This window comes from Rhinolophus sinicus, chromosome 14 (assembly GCF_057876585.1).
Source record: "Rhinolophus sinicus isolate RSI-liver-muscle chromosome 14, RSI-T2T, whole genome shotgun sequence".
NCBI lineage: Eukaryota > Metazoa > Chordata > Mammalia > Chiroptera > Rhinolophidae > Rhinolophus > Rhinolophus sinicus.
The window spans coordinates 6,486,377-6,506,384 of NC_142514.1; the positions used below are offsets into that span (position 1 = coordinate 6,486,377).

The window sequence follows — 20,008 nt, forward strand, 5'->3', positions numbered from 1 at the left end:
GTGATGGATTAGTTAATCCTCAAAATGGCCCTACAATGGGGATAGATGCACACTTGTGCTATGGTTACCAGACAGGGGCCTTGCCAGGGGCCCTAGAGCAGCGGGAAGTGAGGCACCACCCAGGCCTGTCCTTTGCAGGTTCTTAGACAGGAAGATAAGGAGGTGGCTTTGTCAGCCAGCCAAGGAAGACTTGAACTTTTGAATGTATTGTCAACCTGTTTGCACAGGTAGGTAGGTAGGACACACAATTTCCAGGGTGCTGCATCTTTTGTTGAAGTGACTCCTGCTAATAACAACAGCCTCTATACTAAGCTCTTCCTGTAAGTGACATATCATTTGTGCCTCCAGCAAACCTTTCCAGAAGGTAGTTTTATTTTTCCAGATGAGAAAAACGTAACATTTGCTCAAGAGCCCATTGCTAGAAAGAAGGATTCCTGGGATTCAATTTCATGTCTGAGCCCCAAACAGTGCCTTAGCCCCTACATGAAATTCCACGTCACATACCAAAAATAAATAAAAGCCCTGCACAGAACCCCCCCACTTGGAGCCCACCTGCTCCATGGCAGTTGGAGGTGGGGCTTCACCTCCCAGTGGGGCCAGGAGAAGCAGTCTTCATCCAGCCTCAGCTTCCTCACGGGAAGACCATTCCCAGGTCCAGAGTTGCCGTGAAGATGAAATGAGGTCACGTGCAGGAAAGCCCTTTGCCAGGAAGCATAGCCATTCTCAGGCAGGTGTGGTGCTACTGTTAGCACGGCGAGTGGTTTGTGGAACCGAGCTGGAGCTGGAGGCAGGTAAGCAGTCATGGCAGCTACTCTTCCAACCAACGTGCGTGCTTGGGAGCAAGACCTACTCCAGGGCTGCTGGGGAGAAGCTTGTGAGAATCTGGGTGAGAGCCGCTGAGTACAAACTCCCAAAGGTACTAAAACCACAGCCGCCAGCACAACCAGCAGGGCTCCCCTGAGCTCGCACAAGGTGAATAGTCTGGCTTATCCTCCCATTATGGTTTTTTTTAAAAATACAAGAGAATATGTGAATATATTTCTCTCCCCTTTCTCAAATAAAAAGCAGAATATCACACCTGCTGTTCTGCATCGTGCTTTTTTCACTTAAAAATACCCTGGGGGGAAAAATACCCTGGAGATGGTTTCATCTCAGTATATGAATGTGTGTATACACATGCACGGGCACACACAAGACATATGGGCAAACGTGGTCCCTCTGAGGGCACACAAGCCAAATTCGATGTGCTCTGTCTGCACATAACACCCCGATGTAAAGAACTGGACTGGGTTCCGGGGGGAAGGAAAAGGTGAAGGCAGAAAAGGCACAGCCTCCCCAGCATGAAAGGGGACACAGCCACTGTTTGGGGCATGGTGGAGACAGCATCAAACTTGGGGTCTCTCCGGAGCTCCATCCTATTTCCTGGAACTGGGGAGAGGTAGTCGGATAAAATGTTTAACAAAACAGGAGGAATGTCTCACATGGTCTTGCTTCAGACAGACCTGGGTTCCAGTTATTAGCAGGAAAGACCAGACAGCCTAATTATTCTGAGCTTCAGTTTCCTCATCTGTAAAATGGGTATAATAATAATACCTCCTTTAGATTATTGTGAGGATTAAAGGAAAGGATGCAGATAAGGGGTTCAGCTCAGTCTGTGACACATAGAAGATGCTCAATTAATGGCAGCTGCTCTCACGATGATGATGATGGTGATATATTTGAATGTACTTTGGGAAGTCAAAGGACATGATAATGGTTATCCTAACTACTTTCACACAACACTTTCAAGTTTGTATGTGTTGAGCATGCTCCCTTTCTCAAGGGCATCTGTATGCATTGGGACGCACAACAATCTCCCAGGTAGGGGTTTATTCATCCCTGTTTAACCGATGGGAAGCAGGAGTTCAGAGAGGTAGAGGTACTTGGCAAGACTGTTCAGCCCTCAGATGAGGGTCCTCTGGACTTTTGTGTTTTTCCTCGGCTCTGACACTCCCTGGGCCAGCAAACTCCAATATAAACCCAGAGCCAGAATCTCTGGCCCTTTCAAGCCTCCAGCTCATTTAGTTGCTCGGGCACCTCTTCTTTCTCCTTCCTCATCTGTATAGCAGGATTAATCACCCCCCAGAGATCAAGAAATAATGAGCATGCCTGACATAGCACACATTTGCTGTGGGCTGGCCCTGCACAAAGCGTTCAGCTCGCATTATCTGATTTCACGCTAGTGGCAATCACATGCAAAGAATACAATGATTAGCTTGCTTTTACAGAGGAGGATGGTGGGGCTGAGAGAGGTTAAGGAATTTGTCCAAGGTCACACAGCAAAGTGTCAGAGCCAGGATTCAAAGCCAGATCTTCCTGGCCCCAAAGCCAAAGCTCTTACTCAGGACATTACTACCTCCCAGAAACTGCTCTGATGGTGAAAGTGTCTGCAAAGCCATGAAACGTTAGAGGAACTCCAAGAAGGGAGAACTGCTTGGCTGACCTCCGACCTTTCCAGTAGCCTCCTCCAGCTCCCGGAGCTCATGGTCCGGCTGGTGGTCGGGTGAGTGAGCCAAGTCGCTGGGGTGCAGCAGGTGTCCCGACCAAGAACCAGGCTCCCCACCCCACCCAAAGGACAGCCTGGAAGTCCCCTCTGTGTAAGGACAGGCCTGTCCTGATCACCCAGGCCAGCTCCCACCCTCACACACATGCAGACATGTCCTTGTCACCTGTATATAGCCCTTTCAGGTTACCAAGCCCTTCTTGAGCCTTCTCTCATTTAACCCAAATCTGCCACTTCCTAGCTCTGTGGCCTCTCTCTTCTCTGTTTTATCACCTGTAAAACTGGATCCTAATGACACACGCTTCACAGGGATGTTGTGCGGATTAAACATGACAACACACGGGAAGTGCTTAATACATGGTAGTGATCCTTGCATCTGGGTCCCTCTCAGTCAGCCCATGATCCAGGGAGTGGACAGGCAGGGAATGACCCTCCCTCCTCTCCCTGCCTGCCCGGATCCCTTCAGAGCCCTGAGGCCCCGTCCTTGCATGCCGGACTAGGCGGCTGAGCCAGGGGCCTTCCTCCCAGAGCCTCGCAGTGACTTTCAAAGCTGGAACATCACAGCAAGCCTTCCTGCCAGCAGCCTGGCGCTGTCCTCTTCTCTGTCCAGCCTGCAGGCAGAGCCAGGGGAAGGGAACACTTACCTCGGGAGGGACTTCTGCTCCTGGCCCTTGCTGCCCTCCCAAAGGCCTCCTGTCTCCAGCTCCCCCTGGGCTTCCAGGGGCAGCAGGAAGGGGGTGACCCCTGCCTCCTCTCGCCTCCTCCTCCTCTGCTCACTCCAGGTCCTTGAAGTTGCCGTGCTGGGCTTCCATCATCTGAGCGCATTGATTTAGGGGAAGCAAATGAGGAGGCTGCCGTTGGAGGAAGACAGATTTCTCCCCCAACCAACCTCACATGGGGTCCCGGGAATCCATAATGAGCCATGTGTGGCTGGCTTCGCCGGATCCGGGCGGGAAGCTCAGCAGAGTCTGGGAAAGGCAGGGAGGCTAATTGTAGGAAAGCACTGGAGTGAGAAGGAACTCTCTTGTCCTCCACGCAGGCCCTGGGAGGCTGGGGAGGGCAGGGGGCAACCTCGTGGCCTGCAGGGGTGCAGAGGGGCCCAGCAGAGCTGTCTGTTAACCCCACTCCCACCCTGAGCCCCTGGCTGCACAGGCCCAGCTAGGAGCCGTGATAGATAGCATGTGAAAACCCCGTGTGAGCTGCAAGGTCAGGGAGCTGGAGAGACGGGAAAGAGGCAGATGGGTCGACCCAGGGCGAGGAGCCCAGGCATGTGCTGAGGGGCAGGAGAGCCTCTGCCTGGCACCAGCTGGGCAGGGGATGCTGCCTCTTAGGACTAAAGATCGTGCCAGCCACCTCCAGGCCTGGAAGGGTGCCTTCTAGCTGAAGGAGGCAAACACGGGCAGGGCAGACGCCAGACAGCCTGTCTGCAGGACCACAGAGACACAGGCCACATGTGCAGAGAGGGCTGAAGGCAGAGGGAACAAGAGCACTTGTTATCTGCCCCTCGGGGGGACTGCTCTCTCTTTGAGGGGGGTCTACCATCTACCACTGGACTTGACCACCACTCTGGGAGTGGAGAAGACATTGCAGCCCTGAGCCTCAAGTCTCCAAACCTGCCCAGGGCCCCAGACAGTCTCCATCCTCAATGAGGCACTCCACAGAGAACAAAGTCCCCTGTCCCAGACACGCTGGGTGGGGTGTCTGCCCAGCCCCCAGGCAGGTTTCCGCCAGGCCAGCGCATTGCTCCAAAGGTCAGGCCTGGGTGCCTGGCTCTGGGCAGGATCCAACCAGGCTGACCGTCCAAGCAGCCCTCTTCCTAAGGTTCCCCCTACAGGGTGAAGGGGAAATGGATGTTTATTTGCATCTTTGCTAATTCGAAAAGGAGCATAAACAGTGGCGCTCAGTGGCACAGCTCTGCTGAGGGTGTAGTTTAAGCCGAATTATGTGCGATTAGTGCCTTTGCTCTTTGTTCCCATGGCATATTAATTGCAGATCTGGTATTGTAGCAATTAGCACAATTATGGGCCCTCTCAGTCTTCCGGCAGGCCACCGTCTCCATGCTTTCAGCCAAGGAGGTAGGCTGGCGAGACGGAGAGAGATGCCCCCTGGGAAGAATGCCTGTCTCCCCGAAGTTAAGATGAGGTCGTTGGGGTGGGCCCTGATCCAATATGACTGCTGTCCTTATAAAAAGGGGAAATTTGGCCATGTAGAAGGAAGATGGCATGAAAAGACAGGGGAGAAGACGGCCGTCTACACGTTGCCAAGGAGAGAGGCCTGGAGGAGATTCCTCCCTCACAGTCCTCAGAGGGAACAATCCTGCCCACACCTTGACTTTGGACTTCTCGCCTCCAGAACTGAGGCAATACATTTCTGTTGTTTAAGTCACCTGTGGTGTTTTGTTAAGGTGGCCCAAGTGTACTGAAAGACCCACCTTTGTCCCAGGCAGAGTCCCCTGGGTGGGACGAGGAAGGCTAGGGGAAGGGGGCACCAGTGTAGCGGTCTGTTCAGAAGTCTCGAGAAGGGACCCACAGTGATAGCACCTCCCTCCCACCAGGCACCTCTTCCCCAGGGCTTGCCATCAACGTCACCTCTGTTCTCCTGTCTTCTGTCCATAGCACTGCACCCATCTCTAGTCACCTGGCTCAGCCCTTCCTGAATGCATCACTTCCTTTCCCTTTGTCATCCCCTAATCTTGATGACAGAGGGTGACCTACCTGATACGGTAAGCAGAGTACATATTATTTCCAGGTTAACCAGTTATAATGGTCAGGTATCTGCAAAGTGCTTTACAGCTTACAAAATACTTATCAAAGACCTGTTCTCATTCCACACTTACAACAAACTTAGGTGCAGTTAGCATTATCACCCATTTCACAGATGGGGAAACTGAGGCTTGGATAAGTCACAGAGAACTTCTAAGTAGCAGGGCTCAGACTTGAGCTCTGGTTTTGCATCTTGTGCTCTCTCTCCACAGCAGCAATTCTCATGGGATGTTCCACAGAATATTTAAAAAAACTTAAGAGTTCTGTGGTCAAATAGACGAAGAAAAGCTAAATGAAAATAGACGTCTTTACTGCAGGACTTCTCAGAACCTTTAACATATTGTGGCTCTCTTAAAAAATGCATGCAGCATGCAGCATTCATTTTTCAGCCTTCTTCTACCTTTGTGGGACACCTGCCATTCCAGGGCTGCATGACACCACAGTGCCATTCTAGGATGGCAAAACCAGGTCTACATGGGGAAGCAGAAAACTGATCTTAATGTCAATGGGCAGGTCCCGTTCCTACCCTGCCCCACCCCCAGCTCTTCCCCTGTGCCCGTGGCAGGCTGGCTGAGCACCCATGGTTGGTGTCACTGTAGGATTTCTCACCCTCTGGGGTTCAGCCAGCATCAGAGCCTCGTGGTGACAGCTTGTCCCTGATCACATTGTAGGCACAACTGTTTCCACTGCATATGGCTCTCGGGGTGATCACACTCTCAGCCTGCCACACCCTCGCCACAGGAAGGGGATATGACTAAATCCTTAGCAACTGCGAATGGTCCAACACGTGGCACAGTACCCAAGCAGAGCCAATCAGAGACTGCCCTGGGACTGTTGGGGAACCGAGAGAAAGAACTTTCCTTTCACTGAAGCTGCCAGGAGCCATATTCTGCTGTAGGAGAAGGTCAGTCTGAAAGGAGATGATGAGACCAAAAGGCAAAGTCAGGCTGAAACAAGAAAAGGACCTAGAAGGAGAGAATGTTCCAGAATCATCAAGTCCCCAGTTCTAGACCCTGAGGACCTGGTTCCTGCTGCAACTGATTTAATCCTATGAACTACCCCCCACCCCAAGCCTCCCCAGCAACACAAGTCAGTTGGAACTGGGTTTCTGTCACATGCAAACCAAAAAATTCTGACCAATAAAAAAGTCCCCGAGCCCTTTCAGTAGCCCGGAGTTGATTTACCAGCCAAGACAGGCCCAACAGAATCGTGGGTGTGGGGTACCACACAGATGCCAGGGCCCAGCCCCCCTCAAACATGCCCTGAGGCCTCAGCCAGTGAGACAGAGATGATGGCCTCCTCTCTGTAGGGCCCAGATTCCTTGTTTCTGAACACAATTTCAGTTCAGAAAATAGGGTCACTGTATCTATAGGTCACAGAGGGCTCAGCAGAAAAACCAATTCAAGGTCAAGGTTATTCATTCATTTAACAAACCTTTCCTGAGGGCCCACAATATGTCAGGTACTAAGGATACAGCAGTGAAAAAATTGGTGAGGTCCCTGATCTCCCGAGCTTACCTTTAGGAGAAGTGAGAGATAAACGAGCAAGGGAAGAAATTCATAAATAGGGCTATTTCATATAAAGAAAATGAACAGGAAAATGGGAAGGAGATTGTCAGAAAGCGGAACGCAAAATAGGGTGGTCAGTGAAGACCCTCTGAAAGGGTCCTATGGTCTGAATGTCCCCCCCAAAATTCATATGTTGAAATCCTAACGCCCAATGTGATGCTCTTAGGGGCCTTTGGGAGGCAATTAAGTTATGAAGGTGGAGCCCCTGTGAATGGGTTAGTGCTCCTATGAATGAGACCCCACAGAGCTCCCTAATCCCTTCTGCCACTTGAGGACATGGCAGGAAATCAGCTGTGTGCAACCTGGAAAAGGGCTGTCACCAGAACCTGACCTTGCTGACACCCTCATCTAGGACTTCCAGCTTCCAGAACTGTGAAAAACAAATTTGTGTTGTTTATAAGCCACCCAGTCTGTGATGTTTTGGTAGAACAGCCTGAACAGAGTAAGATGGGGTGACATTTGAGCTGACATTGGAGAATTGAGGATCCAGCCATGCGGAAGAGCACTGCAGGCAGAGGAAATAGCAGAGGCATAAGCCCTGAGGTGGGCGCAGGGTAGGGGGCGTGGGGGGTGTGGTAGGAGATGAGGTCAGAGATTAGCAGGAACCAGGTCACCAAGGCCTGGGGCTGCCCAGGAGAGGGAGGGGAGATTTTTATCCTGACTGCAAAAGGCAGCCACTGCCTTGCAGGGTCCCGGGTAGGAAACTTGGCGACCTTACTTGGTCCCAGGAAAGTAAGCAGCTCCCAGACACAACATTTCAGGGAAGGCGTGGGCTGGGAGCCATCAGAGTATTTATTCTCTGATATAGCAAGAGTAAGAATGCCGCGAGGGCCCAAAGATTCAAGGTCACTGATGCCATCTAAAGGTCAGGAGAGGCCAAGTGATGCTGCAGAAACACACAGCCCCAAGACCCTCAGGTCACAAGACAACACACTTCCTTCTTTACTCCTGGACTGGCAGGGGCTCTGCCAGGACCCAGACAGATGGGGCAGCCTCCTCTGGAACATTACCAAGTGGATCTTAAAGCTTCCATCTGAAATGGCCCATCACTTCTGCCCACATTTCATTGGCCAAAGCAAGTCAGGGCCACACTTAACCAGAAAGAGGGGGAAGGGGGACACAATCCTTCCAGATGCCTGGAAGGTAGAGCGATGGGACTATTTGGGGCAGCACTAATGACTTCCGCACTTCCTGTTTTACAGATGGGAAACTGAGGCTCCGCCACATGGAATGGAGTCGCCCAAGGTTAGTAGCAAAGTGGTTACAGCACCCAGACCCTGATCCAGTCCAGCGCTCTCTGCAATGCTCCACCCCCTCCCCACCCTGCCCCAGGCTCCTCTTCTGCCTAATGACCTTTAAGAGCTTAATCTCATAAGCTTCTTGTGCCCTCTACACACAAGCATGAGCTTGTCCTCCCAGCATCTTGGAGAAGGGACAAAGTACTAGGACACCCCGTCTCACCCTCCCCCACACACAAATGTTTGGGTCCCTGAATAGATCACACGGCCCAGGGAGGGGGTGGCAAGCGCAGGCCTAATGCTGGCTGCTGCCCACCAAACACCAGCAGAAACCCACCAGGCCGGGTGGGTAATGGTGGGCTGCTAGCTCTCCCGCAACCGCCAGGCTGTAGCCTGAACTCCTGGGCTTGTACTGACACATCAGCCCCAAACGTTTTTTCTCCTTTGGGAGCAGTTTCCTGGGAAAAACTGCAAGCAGTTTCCGGCTGCTGTTTCTTGGTCTGACTGCTGGGGAGGAGCCAGTGACCTCGGCCGGTTAACCCACAGGCGTCTGCCACTGCCCTGCCCTGCCCCTCACATGAACCATGCAACATGGCAGGGACCAGGGCAGCCCCACAGGCAGGTGCAGGTGCTCTGAGGACCCTCCTGGCTGCGTCAGTGCCCCACAGGCAAGCTGGGTCTGTCAGCGCCCACTCTGCCTCATCCATGACAAGGGTTTTCCTTTCCCGCCAGACACTACACTGTTGTTGCCTATTTCCACGTCAGTCTGCTTCAGCAGCCTACGCGACCACAGGGCATGTCTGTGTCCCTGCCATTGCGGCCTTTCCAGCTCACACACAGTAGGTCCGCAGTCAGTGTTTTCGGATGGGCTGAATGCCTGGCAGGGGCCCAGTGGTTTGCCAGGGCTGAGTTGACTCTCTGGAAGTCTGGAGAAGTCCTGGGGGCCAGCCAGATGGCTCAGGGCTCACCTCTGAAGCAGGCCACGTGAGCTGGGAGGAACTGTGAGAGCTATGAAGGAAGGTTCCAGAGAGAAACCTTGAGGGGCCAGAGTCCAGGCTGTCCCTTTCAGGGTATGGCCTCTGTGGCCTCAGCAACTCTGGATAAGGTGTGTATGTGGGGTGAGTCAGCCAGAGAAAACTCCACAGTCCCCTCCCCTGGGATGCTGGACCATCCCCAAGACAAATCCCCAAAGGGGCAAGCTGGCAGGAACAGTTTGGCTGAGAAGGGGCAGCCAGCCCCCGCTGGGCCTGCCACAGGCCTCTTCTGGGCTGGGGGCTGGGGGCTGGGGGCAGAGTGATTCTGACGGAGTCCAGGGGCAGTTGCACAATAGGTCTGGCCAGGAGTGGCCAACTCAGGCCAGTGAGGCTCAGACAGGCTGCCTTGGGCACTCAGGGGGATGGGAGGATTTGTGGAAACAGCGCAGGGTGAGACTGGCCCCACCTCACAGATGTCTCCCCCTCAGCCAGGCCCCTTCCCAACTCACACCTCAGCTCCCTCCACCATGCCTGGGGCTGGTCTCACTGTTTTGGGCTCCCTAAGGTGGCTGGTTTTCTTCTTTCACACAGGACACATGAGGATGTGCGGTCTGTGGAAAACAAAGGGCTATTTTTATGGCCTCATTGTTTCCTTTCTCAGCGTCCTAGGTCCCCAGCCAAGGCACACCTCAGCCCTCCCTCCTCGCCTGCCCACGCCACAGGCTCTACTCTGCCAGGTGCCAGCAGCGCGGCCACCTGCTGTCCCTCAGGGGTGTCCTTGGAACAGACCAGGGCTGCAGCATGAGCAGGCTGTAAGGCTGGGAAGGGGGGCACCAGAGCCAGGCCTGGGAGACCCACTGCTGAGGTGGGCATCTCAGCCCCCTCCCACACCCACAGCCCACCTAGATCTGAGATCTGTTCAGAAGAGGCCCCTGGAGCAGAGGTAGGGCCGGGCTTTGGCCAGAGGGGAGGTCAAAGGTTGGGGGTAGCCTCAGGGTTAGAGTGGCTGGTGCAAGGAGACAAAAAAAGAGGGTCCAGATCTTGAGTCAGTTGTATTGTTTTGCAATTCTCACCAGCCAAATACATCCCCTATTGCCTGGCCCCAGGCTGGCAAGCCACTGCTGGTGCTTACACATTGAATCCCAGACAACACGCCCTGAGGCAGGTGCCATTATGACTCCCCTGCTCCGGATTGGGAAACGGAGGCTTGGAAATGTAGAGTGACTCGTCTGGTCACGCAGCTCTTAACTGGCAGTTTGGATTTGAACCCAGGTCTGTGTAGCTCTGAGCCCAGAATGCAGGAGGGCCTCCCTCCACTGCAGGCAGGCACCACCCTGAGAGGCATTTAGGGGTTTTGTCCCAGCTCTGCTGGACTCTGGGAGAGACGGAGGTGGGTGGGCGGGAAGTGGGGGAACGACCCTCGGCCCTGGGGAGGTTGGGCTCTGTGATCGTGGCTCAGGGCCAGCTCCCCCTCGTGTTTTCTCTGAAGCAGAGGCAGCTGCAGTGGGAAGGAGCCTTTGACTGATGGTTTTTTTTAACCATTTGATTATGATCAAGGTTTTAATTTTAGCCCCTTCCTTGATTCTATTTGGAGCTGAAGCACAAGCAGGTCCCTGGAACACAGGACTCCCACCCCCAGGCTCTGCGAGGCCCCTCCCTGCCTGTCCAGCCATGACAAGGTCGTCTGGGGGATGCCCTTCAGCTCTGCAGGTTTGGGGAGCTGAGGAACTCCTGCCCTTCCCCCACAAAAAGCTGCTTAGCAGAGGGATAGGTGGGGCGGGGCAGGGAGCCTCAGCTTCTATCAGGGGATCCTCTCAGCTCTTTCATCCTCATCAAAAAAGTGTTTAACAAGCCCCTGATTGGACCTGAGGCTGCTTCTGCTTGTCAGGAGCAGCAGACAGGGACTTGCTCTGAATGACTTACAAGCAGAGGGGGTGGGGGTGGGGGTGGGGGACACCCTCATGGTGACTTAATGATGACCATATGTGCTGACCACCCACTGTGGGGAGGTTGCTCAGCTAAGCTTGTCATATCCGTGATCTCATTAATTCTCAGCAACAGCCCGATAGACACATAGATGCTCTTGTTTTTGCCTTTTTTCCAATAATTAGGTCATTTGCCCCAAGTCACACAGCTGCCAAGTGGCAGGTCCAGACTTCAAACCCACCAGCTGGCCTCTGGAGTTCTTGCTCTGAGTCGGACTGTCTCCCCAGCTCCAACTACGGAAAGACACAAAGATTTATACTGTCGGAGTGAACAGTATAAACCGAGGTCAGGAGAGAATAATATTTCACCAGCGCTTTACTGGGTTTAAAACATTTTTGGGTAGAGTTTGTCAAAAGTACAATTGGGTTTATTATTATTCCCATTTGACAGATGAGAAAATTAAGGCTGAGACCTGCCTAAGGGTACAGAGGTCACAGTAGGGAGGCGGGCCTCCAAACCTGGCTGTGGTCCCCCAATTCAGAGCTCTTTTGCTGACCTCACTTGGGGACAAGTGTGCTTCCAGGCTAGACTGCCAGATGCTGGCTGTGAACAGGAAGAGTCCGTACAAAGTGGAAGAGCAACTTATTCTAGAAAAACCAGCTTAGCCTGGAGAAGAACTAACTGCCAGGTCCCCATGGGGAAGCACGAAGGGGGTGAAAGGTGAGGGGCGGGGGCTGCTGGGGCTGTGAGTGAGCTGGTGGGAGAACAGCTTCACATCCAATCTGAGAAGGCAGCAGCTGCATGGGGTTGAGGGCTGGCATGAGCACCCAGCAGGGGGCTAACCCACATGACAAATGTACTCTAACAACCTATTACAACCGGACATGATGGGGCTTGAAGAACACAGGCAAATACCATACTGGTCCTGGGGTCACAGAGCTGGCCTGGGGAGAGGCTCCTGGGCAACCCGGTGACGCAGGATTTACTCCCCACCCCACCTCACCTCCTCCTGTCAAAGCCAGAAGTGGTTACAAACACGGAATTTGGGGTCAGACGACCTGGGTTCAAGTTCTGGCTGTACCACACTGACCTTAAGGAAACTATGTAATCCCTATTTCCTCACCTATAAAACCACATACTTACCTCACACACGACTGAAGATGGTGTATATAAAATGCTATGCACCTGCCCGTAGGTAGCACCAGTGTTAGGACTGGGACACAGAGAGCCCCACAGAAAAGATGTTTGTGAAAAGCCACCTCTTTCCATGGCCAAGGCTAAGGGCCAGGAGGCAGAAACTCTCTGGTTCTGGGTCTGTGCAGGTGGGGTGGGGCTCCCACAGGTGTGCAAACAGGGCCGCCACCTGTTGCACACTCTGCTCCTTCCCTGGGGAAGAGACCCAGGAAGGGTGGGGCTCAGGTCAACAGCTCTCCTGACCTCCAATTGAGGAAACCAACTGAGAGGTGAGGGGGAGGTTCCAATGTCAAGGAGAAAAGTGAAGGCCAGGCACCTGCTGATATTCAGAAAGCATTTCACTGCCTTTGTCCTTTGAGGAGGTCTTTCTTTCAATTAGGACAACAGCAAGCCCTCCAAATCTCCTTAACACCCAGCTGTTGCCCCAGAAGAGAAAGTTCCTTCGTTGGACAGAGAAGTGTTTTCTAAACATGGCCTCAGGTTAGTCTGGGCCTATTTCATCCTCCAGGAAAGGGAAAGGGGCAGCTGGCCATAAGCAACACAGAGAGAGGTTGGGGATGGGGGAGAGAAGAGAGAGGACCCTTCCAGGAAGGCAGGACAGGTGGCTGGTGGCGAAGTCCCCTAGGGCCCACAGAGCTCCAGCCCCCGGAAGGTTGCTCCCACCCCCACCATTGAACCAGGTGCCAGGGAGGGATCGTTTTTCGCTGCTACAAAGGGTCCTTCCAGTTCAAAGGCTAAAGCAGCCTGGATTCTCACAGCTGCTATTCACCTGCCTGGACAGGGAGATGAAGCACTTATTCATTCTCCACCACCCTCCCCCCAGGGCGGGGAAGCACCAACAAAAGGCAGGGTGCCCTGGCTCCCTTCTCAGCCCATCCCAGCCTCCCCCAACTCAGCCTGGCTCTAAGCCGTCTCTGGCCTCTGTAGTCCCAATCTTACCTGTTGGCGTCACTACTGGCTGCAGGCACCTGTACCTAGAAACGTGGACCCAGAAGGTTGCCTGCTGAGGGACTCGGAAAGACCCAGCACTGCCCCCCAGCATTTTCCCTTTGCCGGATGAAGTAGCCCCACTCATCTTTCCTGTGTGGCCTGATTCCCAGTGGAGACCTGGGGAGTCTCTGGGAGCACCCCTCCCTCCCAGCTCCAGTTCCAGGCTCTGTGCTGGGGGCTGGGCAGGTGGGACCAGGGCCAGCCAGCCCCTCCTTCTGCTCAATGGTCCACCTTAGATGTGTTGATTCACTGCAAGGTTAAGGACTAACAATGCCACTCAGAAACTGGGTGGGTGTGGGGGATTCTACACGTAATGTGAGCCCTGGGTATGTGTCCCTATGTAGTTTTTGGTTAACATAGCTGTCTTATTTTATCTTTCTCTCAATGCTGTAAACTCTTGGAAAAGGACGTTAGAGACAGTCCAACTCAGTATACGGATGAATGGAAGGTACTTGAAGATACGATGCACCAGCTTGTGAGGTAGTGAGTCCCCTGGTCCTCAAGGGTTTTCAAGCAAAGGTGGGACAAGCTCTTTTCCGAGATGTTTCAGAGGGGGCTTACACATCTGGCCACTGCACGGGCTGCTGGACAACCTCCGTCATCTCTCCCAACACTAAGGTTGAATGCTGTTGATTGCGCCTTACTTCAACACGTTCTAAAAGCCCATAGCATTTAGCACCCAAGGAAACTCTTTGTAAAGGAAAAAGAAGCGAGTTCATGTAAATTGCAAAAAAAAAAAGGCCTAAAATGGAATGTTGAAGGGTAGAAATGAAGAGTTCTAGAAAATGCTTCCAAAGCAAAAATTCCTAAAGCATACATGAGTTCAAACTTGAATTACACCTGAATACCAAGAAATCTTCCATTTCTGGGATGATGCAAGAGATGGATATTTTGTCTGGACTTTTTCTTTTTTTAAAGATTTTATTGGGGAAGGGGAACAGGACTTTATTGGGGAACAGTGTGTACTTCCAGGCCTTTTTTCCAAGTTAAGTTGTTGTCCTTTCAATCTTAGTTGTGGAGGGTGACATTCAGCTTCAAGTTGTCCTTTCAGTCTTAGTTGTGGAGGGCGCAGCTCAGCTCCAGGTCCAGTTGCCGTTTTCTAGTTGCAGGGGGTGCAGCCTACCATCCCTTGTGGGAGTCGAGTAATCGAACTGGCAACCTTGTGGTTGAGAGCCCACTGGCCCATGTGGGAATCGAACCGGCAGCCTTCGGAGTTAGGAGCATGGAGCTCTAACCGCTTGAGCCACTGGGCCGGCCGTCTGTCTGGACTTTTGTTACAAGCATTCTCAGAACCACTGCCATCACACAGGATGTTACGGTGTCTAGGATGGAAGGGTCCCCATAGCCTTAAGGGGTGCTCAGTGTCTGCTCCAGAGACTGGAGGATGAGGTGACCTCTAGAGATTACTGACCCCAGACCAATCTAGGACGATATTTGGGATCTCCAGGTCAAAAAGGGGGCTCAACCTTCCTACAGACCTGTCAGTCAGGCTGGGTAGACCTGGAAATTCTTCCAAACCCTGAGCTCTACTCCAGGTCACAGACAATTCAACAAACAAGCTCTTTTGTCCCTGCTTGGCGCCTCCTTGGGGAAGGAGGGCCCCACCAGCACGGCCCATATGATGCGGGAATTCAGTGAATACACCCAACTCCGAGGGAGATAACTGAGCTCACGTACCAAGCTATTAAAAATCTTTATTGTTAATTTTTCTCTCCAACATATATATTTTTAGTTGAAATAAGAAGCCACGGCAACACTTTCACTTTTCTTCAGAAGATGAGACAGATCAGGGCTGTCACTGTTACAAGAGGAAGGCCCATGACCTTGACAAGGACAGGCTGGGGCAGAAAACACACCAAGGGCCAGGACACAGACCCTTTGTGGGAGCTACAGGTACAAGGAGAGGGGGCAGCCAGCAACACTGGCATTGACACCTGGTAACAGATATTACAACCTGGGCGGGAAGAGGGACTGAAAACACTCACCTTTCCCCAGGGGCTCAGCTGGCGCTGCAGGCCACTGAGCTGAGTGTGCACGTGAGTATTTGTGTGTGTGCTCACTCATGCACGTGCACACATGCACTGCCCCCCGGAGGAAGATGTTCTCGGGCCCCTGCTGGGGTCCCCACAGTCCTCGTCTCCTGGGGACCAACGGCCTTTGCAGTTAATGGTCAACTGACTAGGGCCAGGGGCCGTGTGTGGAGGATGCGGTGTCCAGGCCATGACACGCGAGTCCTCCTTCTGGGGCAAGCCGAGCACCGGGGAGCGCCCACCAGCCGTCGGGCTCTCTAGTGTGTCTCAGGCCTGGGACACACTGGCGTTTAGCTCCTGCGCTCCACGACAGCCCCAAGCCCTGAGAAGCGGGTATTTGGCTCTGAGAGTCTTCTCCTGGCTCTGGGTACGCAGGCAAGAAGGGGGCCTGAGCCATCTATCTCAGGGGGAGGGTGGTGGCGTCCCCTCCCCAGGCCTGCTTCTTCCTCCATCTCCCCACCTAGAATCCACTCCTGTGAGAGATGCAAGGAGAGGGCAGGCCGCCTGCAGGGGAAGGCGGAAGGCAAGTGGGAAGACTTGGGGTGCCTGCAGCCATTCAAAGACCGCTGCTCTGGGTTTCAGGGGTCAGGGTTGAGGACCAGCCTGGTGGGCCTTGCCCAGTGAAGCACTTCATAAATAAACAATGACGCTGTTCCTTCCAGGCTGACATAGAGAGTGACCCTTCAGAAGGCCCAGCAGTGAGGGGCACTGGCCTCAGATAAGGGAACTCCAGCTGGCCAGGACCTACTGTCCCTGCAGCAGACACCTCGGGAGCCTGGCTGGGGGAGGTCAGGGGTGGGTGTTTGGAGCCAAAGACTCCCGGGCTTTGCGAGCCAAGCTGGGGCTGTTGTGTGGGTTCTGGACTCCGGGGCCAAAGCCTGTGCTACACTGTGGGGTCTCACAGCTAGGAGCAGCTCCTGTCCTTTACAGGAGAAACTCCCAGGTGAGGCCTCAGGAAGAGGGATACGGAGGGAATGGCGAAAGGCAGAGCCGCCCGCCCAGTGCAGTGCCTCTGCTCAGCACGAGCAGGCCGGAGAGGCCCGGACGGTCAAGCAATTCCATTCTCGCCTAAGGAAGCTGGCTGGCTGCCAATTCCTGGAAGTGCTGCACATACATCCTGGCTAATGGTCACCTCTAAGCTCTGGGCTGCTCCTTCACGACAACACAAACCTCCCTGGGAACCGCGTTTTCCAGCTGTGGACCCTGCTTGGGGTCCTCAAGGTCCCCGTGCTGGTGGAGCCAGGTGTGGTCATTAAAGCAAATGCACTTTCCAGGTGGACCCTGGGCTGCAGAGGGACCGTGCACAGCAGAGTGGTGGTGAGGCCATGGCAACGGGTGTCAGGGGTGAGCCAATGGGAAACAAAACACACGTATGGAAAGCCAATCAAATGCAAACACAAACAGAGCATGTGAAAGCAGCAGCAAGCTCTTTGTGTAATAAATATTGCAAAGCGCACTTGGTTTCTTTTTTTTCCCAAGTCAAATATAACAACCAATGTCCCAAACCCTGTTTTCAGCATTCAAAAGAGAGAAGCTGTTGCTCCCAGCAGAACACCTGCAGCCAATCAAAGAAAAAAAAAGTTTCCCATTAGCCAGCCAATCAAAATCCATTTCCAGTTTGAGCAGCCAATCCAACCTCTTCACATTCCTAAAACATGACCTAAATAAAGCACCAGAGCTCGGAGAGCTTCCTGAGAAGCCATATACCGAGGCGCAAATTTAAAAAAAAATAAAGAGTCAGAAATAAAAATAAAAGGTTTCCATTGGTCAAGATTTAAAAATAAAAAGGTTTCTTCCTGCAGCCAATCATGAGTCCGTCCCTTTAAGCCAATCGTAACTGCATCACTGGTGTCTCCCTCGACGCCAGCCCCGCTGAGTGGCCATGGGGTGGGGTGGGGTGGAGTGGGGCAGGGGTGGGGAAGGTGACCAGCTGCCACTCAGCCGGCCGAGGTCCACACAGATCTCTTGGCCTCCGCCAGCTTCCAGCATGTTCCAAGGGGTTCACAGCTACTGCCTCCGGTCTTCCGTCTCCGATCTGGAAAACGCCATCACCACATCCTCTGCACCTGCAGACCAGGGGAAGAGAATTGCTGGGTGGACCTCTGGCAATGGGCTGCAACCTGGGACCAGGCAAGGAGGCCGCAGCCCTTAGGTGCAGCATCAGTCCACCCAGAGAGGGGACTTCCAAGGAAGCCTACCTCCCCTCTGGGTCCTCCCAGCAGCCTGGCTGCAGGGCTGCAGGGCTGAGGCTGAGGCCTGCTCAAGGCTAAGAGGTGAGCGTGAGGAAAACCCACGGCTGCTGCTCCTGGAGCAGGGACCCGCTCACATCCCTTGCTTCAAGGTCAGCAAAGCCCAGGGCCCTTGGGAACCTCCCTCTTTCTTCTTGAGACTCATTTTGATCCCTTTGGAGGACCTTCTTCATTATGATTTCTAATAGCCATTCCTCTTTGTCCAAACCCAACACCTGCTCCAAGGAGCATCGCCAGGCCCATTTCCAGCTTGCAGCCAGTCTGGCTCCTACAGAGACAGATAATAGCCATAATCTTTATTATTGTTTTTAATCGTGGATTTGAGATTCTGGTGAAATCACTTCCTTTGTTTTGTTTTTCCATAAGACAGGCTCTGAAATGCAGCCAGAAAAGGCAGGAGGGAGGAGGGAAATTGCTTGAAATACTGACCTGTCCCCCCCCCGCCCCCCACGCAAAGCTGCTGGGGAAGGAAGGAGCTGCCTGAGCCACAGACTCTGCGGGGCAGGTGAGGTGACGGGCAGGTCCCACAAAGCCTCCTGGGCCCTGGGCCCGGACCTCCCTGAGTCCTGCCACTTTCTCCCCTTTCTCTGGGTTGTGCCCAGAACAGTAACAGCATGTTGCCCGTGGCCTTTCTGACATACTTCTCTTCTGTCCTAACTGGGAATTCTCCTGGGAGGGGAGGATGGGCGGAGCAGACACAGAAAGGCCACCGAGGGGTGAGCCGGTGTGGGTAGTGGCAGTGAGGCTTCTGGCCTATGAAATGGAGCCGGGGAGAGGGCAGGATTCCGTACCCCACCCCCCAGCCATGGTGTTGGCCGTCTTTGTCCACACACAGGGCTGTTGCTCTCTCACACTAGCAGCTTTCTACTGACCTCCTTCCTGACTGTCCTGCCTCATGGAGGTGCGGAGGTTGCACCCCACCACGGACGCTGCAACAGGAGGACCCGTCCACCAGATGGAACATCACAGACGTGCCTTCTGTGTGGCACCAGAGCACAAGGTGCTGTAACCCTGCCCCGCACACCCCACCCTGCCTGACACCAGCACAACTTCTATTCCTGAGAAGAAGAATAAGCTTCTAGAAAGGAGCTCAGATTGTCTGACTCTTTGGGATGGGGCTCCTTTCCTTGGAAAGCCCTACAAATCCTTCCCCTCTCTTCTCGGGAACACTCTGTTCTCACCTCAGTCCTGGGACCACGCAGTATCAGCAGGCAGAATTTTCCTAGCAACCACAGAATCCAGGATTACATCATACCCTGCATGGCAGCTGAGCTAGTTACCTAACAGATGCCGGCTTTTCCCGAGTGCCGCCTCCCCAGCTCAATAATCAGTGGGGGGCTAGAGGGTGACTGTGAAAGTGGAGTTGTCAGCACAGGATGCCTCGGCAGCAACGGGCAGTGGCAGCCCACTCACTTCTTTCCTTGCCTGCCTTGGGGCTTTCTCCCAGGGACCTTAGACCTCTGTACTGAGCTGCAGGCACTGCAGTTGTCCCAGGTGGAAATGGAGGGTCAGCAGAGGGAATGGCCACTGACTCCTTGGAGGAGACCAGACCCAGAGGCCGGGCTCCCAACACCGCAGCTGCCCGGTGTGTGTACCTGGGCTATCCTCTGAGACTTGGGAAAGAAAGTAACCTCCTCAAGGTCACACAGGGACTCTGATGAGACACCTGAGGCAGAGGATTTGCCCGAGTCCCACCCGTGCCACACTGCCAGCTGGTCACCCCAGCCCTGGCAATGGTGTGAAAGGCTGGGAATCCATGGCTCTCATTTATAGGGCCACCTGCTCTGCTGCTGGAGCCAGGTGTGGAAAGGGCCCGCAGAGCTGCTGCCCATCCCAGGCCCTGTTCTGTTCCTAGAGGACCGTGCTATTGTCCAGGCCTCACCACAGGGCTCTACTTTCCCTCGGACCCCAAGAGGGGGCAGGCTCTTGCAGAGCGTTTTCTGACCCGTCCTTACCACCAGCTGGCCAGGCACTCATCGTTCAACAAGGGCCTGATCATGAACACGGCAGGCCTCTAGGCAAGGACGCACCTTTTCCCTCTCCTTTTCTCCATGACAGTTGGGCCAGTTACCTAACAGGGAGAGTGAGCTGCTCAGTCAGTTATCATGACTCAAGCTGTTAGAGCTTTAGAGCCAGGAGGGCCCTCAGAGGTTGATCACCACGGTCCTCCCTTCTTCTCTAAAGGCGAGTATGTGATGTCTCCCTTGGGAGCTATCACTGTCCTGGAATCACAGAGCTCAGAACAGAAAGATGCTGCAAAGAAGCCAGCAGGCCCAGCCCACCACCTCCAGGCAGTTGGCAAGGATTCCTATCTCATTTTACAGATGGGGCTGTGTCTACCCCATTGGTACCTCTGCTGACACTGTCTGGACTCAGCAGAGCTTCTGCCTGTCCCTTCCCACCAGATGTGGGTGATTACAGGAGGGGAGAAGCTGATCAGTCTCTCCTGTTCCATACTCTCTAATCCATTAAAAGATAAAAATAGCCCAAACCAGACGAAGACATTACAGACCAGTATTTCCTATTACTATACAT

At 53.6% G+C, this 20,008-nt stretch overlaps 1 protein-coding gene and 1 long non-coding RNA gene across 3 annotated transcripts in view; one reads left to right on the plus strand and one right to left on the minus strand.

Annotated features, from left to right (window-relative positions):
- The first annotated feature begins 2,433 nt into the window (after window positions 1–2,433).
- LOC141572050 (uncharacterized) lies at window positions 2,434–8,119 on the plus strand. Its single transcript, XR_012497073.2, has 3 exons — window positions 2,434–2,542; window positions 5,158–5,264; window positions 8,075–8,119. It is a non-coding gene; the product is annotated as an uncharacterized LOC141572050 (long non-coding RNA).
- A 6,749-nt stretch (window positions 8,120–14,868) lies between these two features.
- CTNNBIP1 (catenin beta interacting protein 1) overlaps window positions 14,869–20,008 on the minus strand; it is a 46,746-nt gene continuing 41,606 nt past the window's right edge. For both annotated transcript variants that reach the window (XM_074334082.2, XM_074334084.2), the window contains one exon: window positions 14,869–17,290. In XM_074334082.2, the coding sequence (XP_074190183.1) occupies window positions 17,232–17,290 (59 nt within the window). In that variant the 3' untranslated portion in view covers window positions 14,869–17,231. The remainder of the gene's footprint in view (window positions 17,291–20,008) is intronic.